The following is an 8753-nucleotide window of genomic DNA, read 5'->3' as shown; positions in this document are numbered from 1 at the left end:
TTTATAAAAGAATTTGAAAAATCCAAGCCTCCTTTATATAGTGATAAACACTAAAACACGAAAAAATAAAAAATCTCGTAACGCTTAGTGTTAATACATGTCAAACTTTTAAAATTGAACAACTAATTAATATACAAAAAATTAATTACGAATTAGTAATTTTCTATAAAGTCTTATAAATTCAATTACAAAATGATCATTTTCATAAAAAAAAAAAGGATGAAAAGAAGAGTGAGAAAAAAGTCTTCATTTTCTTTTTAAAATTACAATATGATCTCCCTTTTTTTTCTTTTTTTTTGGGTAAAACATAGAGAGAATCCATGAAAAATAAGAGAAAAAGGGAAAGGGAGCCGATATAATCGTTAGAAGAAAAAAAAATATTAATTTTATTAATCATTAATCTAAGGTTCGTATACCGGAAAAAGAAAGAAAAGTATTGATAGGATAAAAATGCATATTAGAGGTTAATGAGAAATAAATTGTGATATTTTATTTTTATACTTTCTAAAAGGTTAGATCACAGAGAATTGACATTTTGTGAAGTCTTAAAAAAATTATATTAAATAAATTCAGACTTTTTAAATCTCAAAAAAATCTTTTAAACATTTAGATCGAATGCACTCTTCTTATTTTACTATTTCAAAGATATTAGGGTCTAGATAAAAATCAATATTTTAGTAAATTTTTATAAAAATTCATTAATGTGTGGTTAAAAAATTGTAAATTCCATAAAATAAATGATTAAAATGAATTATTAATTTTGACTTAAATTTTATTTAGCTTTTTAAGTGAAGCAAACATGGTCTATGTAAAACGAATTTGTCTAGTGGTACATAATGGGGTGTACACCATTCGGTACACCCCGCTCACATGGATGTGGGACCTATGTGAAAGAAAGAATATTTTATTTGAGTGGGTCCCTCTTCCATGTGAGTGAGATGTATACCATTAGGTACACCCCGATGTACCACTAACAAAACCGATGTAAAACTTGCAATCCATGTGAAAGTAGAACGTCTTTTGAGAGAGTAATTTTACTAATTCTGATATATTCTTCTCTAATATAATAAAATGTTATTGTGAGATTTTGGGATTTATCCAATTTTATAATGCTAATTTTAATCCAAACTATATAGGCATATGTAGTACACTCACACTACGGTACTGTATTATATAGACCAATATATTAGATTTTAATTTTGTTTTTTCTTTTTTAAAAGTTATTTGTTATCTAGTCGAGCATTCTAAACCTATGATAATATTTCGTTTTTCTTTCCTTTCTTCGTTCTCTTAATTCAAATAATCTATAAACTTTTAATTTACACGGCAAATTTTCCGAAGAACATGATACATGTTTTACATTCAATTAATTCATTAATTAGATTATGTAAGTGATGCCAAAATAATAAATTAATTTATTAAAAGTTGGATAAAATAAAACGTAATCTTCCAAATTTTACTACTACACTTAAATTCCTTATTCAATAAGCTATAAATGTAAAGAAAATACATAATAATGGTAAACCTAAATTCTTAGATATTCATACCTCCAATTTTACAAGACCCATTTAAAAGTCTTCCACTGATATAAGTATTTTTTGGAGGATTTTTTTTTTAATAGGAAATGATCATTAATTTCCTAAAATCACGATGCCACTCGATATGAACCCACTCTCAATTTCATTAGCAAGTCGAGGTACTTTTACTTCGAGTTCCTCCCTTCGTAGTAAAATATGATGAAGTTACATCAAGATCATTAGATCTTTCATTCCATCACCCCAAGAATGAAAGGGGTAATCTCGAAATTCTTATTTGACGTCAACAGAAAATTGAAGAGTAACGGCAACAAGTGATTGAGTTCAATAGTTCATTGTAAAAAATTTTAACTCTAGAGATATAGTAATATGAATAACACAAAATTGTTTCAAACACCGACAAATTGCTCCTCGATCTGTAGCCATCCATCCCATAACCCGCTTCACAATTCTTCCCTAAACCCATACATATCCAATAAAATGCGAATTAGATAAGACAGGCCCTTGTTGGTCTCATGAGAAAATTTAGATCGAGCCGCGTTCCAAAAAGCTTTTATTACACAATCGACTCTACCCGATTTTAATACCCATGACATCTAATGTGATCAAAGTCAAATTAACTATAGCACTCACTCATTGTTAAAATCACAATTCAAGTTCCTAGCCAATGTCCAAATCCATGCTTGAAGTGTCCTGAGAATTTTCAAAGAAGAGGTAAAAGATACCGAGGTACTTAATAGACCTTATTATTGGTGGGCTGTAGATAACATTTAGGATTAGTGTTGAATTACAGTCCTACTTATATAGGAATACTAATAATAACCAATTTTTCTTCAAAAAACCCACTCATATAAACCCAAATTTCTTCAGAAAATCTCCATTCTTTACCTACAGACAGAAAAAATCTCTCCACGAAGTACAGAAAGAGGCCTAAAATTGAGAATAGAGTTTTTTATCTACAAAAATTACACAGATTTTGAAAAAAACGTCAGTTAAAGTCGGCGACTAAAGGAACTAGGGTTATTCTGTTATACAGAAGATTTTCAGGGTTTATTTATTTCATTATTATTGATTTGAAGATTGAAGGCCAGTCTATTTATTGATACTTGATATATACGGACTGCTTCCTTTCGTTTTCAGAGAATTTTCCTTGCTGCTGAGGGTTCAAATATTAGGCTTTCTGGGATTTTGGGCTTCTTTGTTATTGTTGGATAGTTTGGGACTCTAGGGTTTGATTACCTCTCTGATTTTCATCTGGAATTGTTGATTTGTTGAAGAATTACCCTGTTTCGGGATGTTTTCTGCAAGGATTAGGATTAAATTTTGGTGTACTGTTTATTGAAATTTCTGTTTACTGGGATTTGTCATTCTTCTTCTTGTGGTTATCTTGAACACTACGGCCTTGACAAGCCTTTGTTAATATGGCGTCCGGGCACCAAAGAACTTACTGAGTTTAGTTTTTCCTTCACGTGATTAGAATTTTCTTGTTGACATGACAGCATTCATTGTATAGAGAGAATTCAGATTCTTTCTTTTTGAAGACTTAAGGGTTTTGGCTTAGAAAAAGGAAGATTAATTTATAGGAAATTTTGAAGTAAGTATAAATTTTGGATTAAATTTGTCCCGACCACATTTAATTTTGTTGAAGTGGGTAGGCGCCGCATTTATCAATCATCAGCACGCTCGTGGTCATCAATTCGAGGAAGCCTAGTCAGTTTTCTTTCCTTTTATTTCTTTCTATGATAATGTTTGGCACTGGTTATGGAAAGAAGTGAGCCTACATTGGTTCCAGAATGGTTGAAAAATGGTGGAAGTCAGACTGGTGGTAGCACTACCTCACATTCAGGTTTATCTTTATCATAATTTTGAAGCAATATCTTTTATTTAGTATGTTCTGCTTAATTGGCTTAATCAAGTTTTTAAATGCATCTCTTTTTTGTCAGTGGGTCATCCTGCATCAAATCTTACGAGAAACAAGTCATTCGCGCATAGTAATGGTCATGATTCAAGGCGATATTCCGGTTCTGATAGAACCACTTCGTCATATTTCCAACAGAGTTCTAGTAGTAATGGTTCTGGTCGTTTGAGGTCTTACAGTAGTTTCGGTAAAAATCAAAGGGAAAGGGACCGGGATATATATGATTCTCGTAACAAAGAAAAGCCACTTTCGGGCGACCATGAGCACCGAGATTTTTCAGATGTGTTTGGGAACATTGTGCCAAGTAAATTTGAGGGGGATAAGTTGAGTCGTTCACAGTCCATGATTTCTGGGAATCGTGGGGAGACATGGCCAAAGAAAGTTATAACAAACTTGAGTAGTGCCAGTAGAAAAAACAATGGTTTGCTTACAGAGGGCAGTCCTGTTGGCATTGCAAATAAATCAGCTTTTGAGAGGGATTTTCCATCCTTGGGAGCAGAAGAAAGACCAGCCACTCCTGAGGTTGGAAGAGTCCCATCTCCTGTCTTGAGTACTGCCATTCAGAGCTTACCCATTCCCTCCTTAACTGTGATAGGAGGTGAAAAGTGGACGTCAGCATTGGCTGAGGTGCCTGTGTTAGTCGGTAGTGATGGAATTGGCATCTCGTCTTTGCATCAATTCACTTCTTCAAAATCTTCCTCTAGCACTTTCGGGACAAGTTCTGGTCTCAACATGGCTGAAACTGTCGCTCAGAGTTCTACTCATACTCAGACTACTACTCAGGTAGTTTCAGTTCTCCCTCTGTTTTCGGGAAATGAATCAGAAAGTTATTATGCTTACATCATGTTTTTTATATTCTGTTGAAGTCATCTGGAACTCCGAGACATGAAGAAATTGCGTTCAAACAATTTAGGCCGTTAATTCCTGTGACACCATCCAAGCCGAAAACCTTGGTATGACCGATACTACCTTTGCTTTAAAGTTTGTGATAATTAGTTTATGAGCTATGATCTACTAATCTACTATCATATTTTGTGAGTGTGACATTTAGGCGTAAGGGTTTCAAAGTATTCCAATTGGTTAATAACAGAAGGAGAAAAAATGAAGCACCCACAAGATAAGAAGAAACTGTTAAGATAGAGAAAAAGTTACGGAATTTTAGATTGAGGAGTCCTCGGGTACATTTAAAGAAAATGACAGGAACATATTATGAAATCAATGAATCTTTCTAAGCACATCGCAAATATTGTAGAGCTAAAATGGAACATATTCTTGAAGCTTTAACACAAAGATGACAAAAACACAACTTTTTTCCACAAGCAATTAACATGCTGTCTGTTTCATCTTCATGTGAGAAGTATATATTCTTTCAATCCGTTCCATCAGTGTGGTAGTTAGACATCAGATTCTTAGTATTCCTAGTAACTGAAAACGGAAGGAGAAAAACAGAAAGTTATCCAAGATAAAGAAATTTGTTAATATACAGAAAGAGTTACAGAAGTAGAGGACGAGTGATGTGTACGTTTGATCTCTACAAATCAGAAAGAAAATTATCTGTGAGATAAATTTATTAGAATGGCGTGTAACGGATAAAACTATACCAGCACATGGCGTAGAGGCCACAGCTGACAAGAAACTTGCTCTGTTGCACAAGCAATGAAAATATGCTCTCTATTATGTCAAATCTAATAATAGCTTATCTTCTTCTAGTTAATAAAGAATGCTATTGATATTCTGGTCTTCTAAATTGGGAATATTTGTCTTCATACAAACTTCCAACCTGATTGTGAAAGGAGGAATAGGATTATTTCAGCATTTACTGAATAAGCATTATTTTACTTCTTTCTCCACTTTTTTGGGTCTAGTAAAAGTTATTTGGTTTAGCATTGGTGAGGTGTTAAGAGTCTCTAAATTGTTTGTTTTTAGCAGAATTTGTCGATCCAACATCTTCACTTTTTATTTTATCATCATTGTCTTCTTAAGTTCCTATCAATGAGGATTTTTACTAATATGAATGATGAATGTGAGAATTACCGACATGGGATTTTGAATGTTCCCAGTCAATAGGTGATAATGGTCATCCCCAGGACTGACCTTTACTCGTATGTCTTACCGTCTCACAACTGTTCCTTTCTTATCTTCACCAGACTCGTGGTTCATTTGCCTTTTTAGCGTATCTTGGACAAGTAAACATGTTACAGTTGGTTTTATGGTTGTCCTTGAAAACTCACTAGCCGGTAATGTATTTATCAAAATCCACAAATCTCCCCAATAACTCCTCCAACAAACAAGCCTTCAGATGTTAGAATCTGCATTCTTACCCTATAATTTATCTATACCATAAAGTCAATAAGAATGGTTCTTCTCAATTAATTTAATAAGTACTCTCGTTGATCCAGAGGCAAAATTAACAAGGGCCTCTTGAGGCCTCCATGTTTAAGAAAATCACTAGAAGAATGCCATATCTCAACAAACAGAACTTTTGATAAACAGCCCACAAAATAATTATCCTAATCTGTGCTGTAAAAATCCCAAAACATTGCGATTATTTAAGAAAAACAATCCCAGATGAAAAGCGGGGAGGTAATCAAACCCTAGACCCCCAAACCAACCAACAACAACAAAAGAATTCCAAAAATTCCAGAAAATCCTAAGATATGAAAATGAGTAGCATGGAAAAATACCGGAAAATTTTATGTATATATTAAATATTAAATGATGGATTGGCCCTCAATTTTCTGATCAGTACAAGAGAAAAAAATGCACTGAGGAAAATCTTTTGTATAAGTGAAAATCTGATTTTCCTCCTGTCACCGCATTGCAGGCAGTTGTGGTTCTGATTCGTGTCAAATTTTCTAGAGGGAAAGGTCAAATGTCCTATTCTTTCAATCCCAGGCCTCTTTGTGTACATTTTAGTAAGTGTGTGTAAGTAGAGAGAGATTTTGAATATATATGTGTGGATATTTTTAGGAAATTTGTTGTGTTTTGTGTGAAGAAAATTTGTCGTCCTTTGTTTGTTGTTAGAGGTATTCTATATGTTTTGTGGACTATGGAGTACTTCGTGTACTTTTGTGTGTGTATCGTAGCAAAGAGATATTAGTAGTTCACTTTGTCTTAGTGGTGATAAAACATTATGACTTTTGGATTTGCTATGACAGAGAGTCAAATTGAGTTTTGTTCCTATGGACAGTACAGTTTATCTGAAGTCACCCTTAAGGTAGGTTTTATGAGGTATAAATAACTTATTCTTAGTTGTTACCTAAACTTGGTTGACTTAGGTTTCGGATAAGAGGTTCATATATGATGGAGTATAGACCTTCTTTTTTACATTGATACTTGAACGTGAACATACATTTCTATGAGAGTAGGGGTCGAAACTTATTTACTTACCAGAACTTGTAGAAACACTGTAGCTGTTAGGTGGAGGAAAGAGAGAAGTAATGATTTATTTGTTTATTTGAGAAAAGAAAAAGGTGTGGGGGTAAGTGGGTTGCTGATAGTCCTGTAAATGGCAGATTTCTGAAAATGGAAAAATCTCAGGTCTTGAAGCTTTTTTTTGTGGACTGTCCAGTAGTTGACAATGACGATGACATTTTCAAGTTACCTGCGAGGACATGAATGAAAAAAGTTTCTGCAATATTTTCTTGCCCTGTGCTCTATTTGGTTTGTGCAGGAGATGTGTATTTTTCACTTTAATAAGTAAGATAGTTTAAGCAGTTTCTGACTATTACGAATTTGATTATCCTTGTTGGACAACTGTCAGTTCTTTGACACCATTCATCTGTAGATGTGTTATGAATATGGTTAATAAAGTTGAACTTCTGCTTCAGGTCTTGAATTCTTCAGATAAACAGAAAACTAAGGTTGGCAAACAGCATACACTGGCATCTTTACTTCCTGTTAGTCACTCTCCACTCGGGGTTCCTGAGAAATCTGACCTTTCAAAGACATCTAATGTGGGAAAGCTCCATGTTCTGAAGCCAGCGCGAGAGAGAAATGGTGTCTCTTCTTATGCTAATGATAAGTTGAGCCCAACAAGTGGTACCAAAATCTTGAATTCCACTCTTGTGGCTCCGGCTTCTGGATCTGCAGTGACTAGGGGCCCACCACAGAACCCAGTCCCTGCCGGTGCCAATTCCAAGCCTTTATTGGCTGTGTTGGAGAAGAGATCAACTTCTCAAGCTCAAAGTCGAAATGAATTTTTCAACCTCATGAGGAAGAAATCTTTGGCAAACTTGTCGTCCTTTACCGATCCATCCACGGCAAATCCATCAGCAGCTCACGATCCATCTATAGCAAACTCCTCGAAGGTTCCCAATCACGATTCTATCGCATCACCATCTGTTTCGGATAAGCTTGGTGAACTACGGGAGGTGATGGCTTCTAATACTCATGAGGGTCATGCCTCATCATCCGTCAGCCTGAGTGAGGGCCATTTGTCCGTGGAGAGAGGTGACTTGACATGGCAGAAATATGTTAACAATGGAAATGAAAGTTTAAGCGTGGATCCTGTATTTCCAGAAGAGGAAGAGCTTGCCCTTTTACGCTCTATGGGCTGGGAGGAAAATGCTGATGAGGGTGGTCTTACTGAAGATGAGATTAGTGCTTTCTACAGGGATAATACTAGGTAATCGATATTGATGAAATTATGTTTCATGCTTATATATCTTGGTAAATACTGATGCATTTTTTATTAATGACTTCTGTTGGTCGTGTAAACTGCAGTACATAAATCCAAGGTCATCACCGAAAATATTAGAGTACAACTGTAGTTTTTATTGCCTCTCGACTCGCAAATTGGGACTGGTGATGGCATTTCTTCTGGATTGAGTTTGTCCGACACTAATCTGGAATCTTGATTTTTTGGACATGCTGGAATCTTGATGGCTTGAGTTGATGCTTTCGCTGGTGTCGTGAAAGTGGAATAGAAGTAACTGATGGTTCCAGTCCGTATATCAACCTCGATTATCCATGTCAGCTAAATCGGTTCAAGAATTTTCTGTAGTTCAGACGTGGAGAAATAGGGAATAGACTAGGGGTTTTTATCAAGCTAATCGAAGTCATTGATTGTGTGCAAATTCTAGGCTTTTTAACAGTTATAGGATTTTGAATAGTGGAATCTTTCAAAACGTTCTGTTTCTTTAGTTGATTAAAGAAAGAAGAAAAATAATTTACTTTTCTTCCATTCTTGTCTTCCTCATATTCTTCTTGATTTTTGTAATTATTTCAACTTTTTCCCCCAATTTTTCTTATTTTAAGATTGCTGTTTAATTCATATTGGGTTTATGTAAAGTTTTTTC

General features: G+C 34.6%; 1 protein-coding gene across 2 annotated transcripts; it reads left to right on the top strand.

Annotated features, from left to right (window-relative positions):
* Positions 1–2259: 2259 nt before the first annotated feature.
* On the top strand, positions 2260–8653 carry LOC111409777. Of its 2 annotated transcripts, none has more exons than XM_023039811.1 (5): positions 2260–3381; positions 3479–4236; positions 4314–4406; positions 7284–8080; positions 8179–8653. In XM_023039811.1, the coding sequence occupies exons 1-5, from the start codon at positions 3297–3299 to the stop codon at positions 8183–8185; spliced, it is 1740 nt and encodes a 579-aa protein (XP_022895579.1). In that variant the 5' UTR covers positions 2260–3296; the 3' UTR covers positions 8186–8653. The 2 variants fall into 2 exon arrangements, with proteins under 2 accessions (XP_022895579.1, XP_022895580.1); XM_023039812.1 differs by having other exon boundaries at positions 2265–3381; positions 4320–4406.
* The last annotated feature ends 100 nt before the right edge of the window (positions 8654–8753 follow it).

This window comes from Olea europaea, chromosome 15, assembly GCF_002742605.1.
Source record: "Olea europaea var. sylvestris chromosome 15, O_europaea_v1, whole genome shotgun sequence".
Taxonomy (NCBI): Eukaryota; Viridiplantae; Streptophyta; class Magnoliopsida; order Lamiales; family Oleaceae; genus Olea; species Olea europaea.
This window is presented reverse-complemented; position numbering and strand designations above follow the sequence as displayed.

Coding starts and splice junctions, on each gene's coding strand:
- LOC111409777 (XM_023039811.1), top strand. CDS start 3,297: ATGGAAAGAAGTGAGCCTACATTGGTTCCAGAATGGTTGAAAAATGGT. Junction 3,382..3,478: donor TAGCACTACCTCACATTCAG/GTTTATCTTTAT, acceptor CTTTTTTGTCAG/TGGGTCATCCTGCATCAAAT. Junction 4,407..7,283: donor CATCCAAGCCGAAAACCTTG/GTATGACCGATA, acceptor CTTCTGCTTCAG/GTCTTGAATTCTTCAGATAA.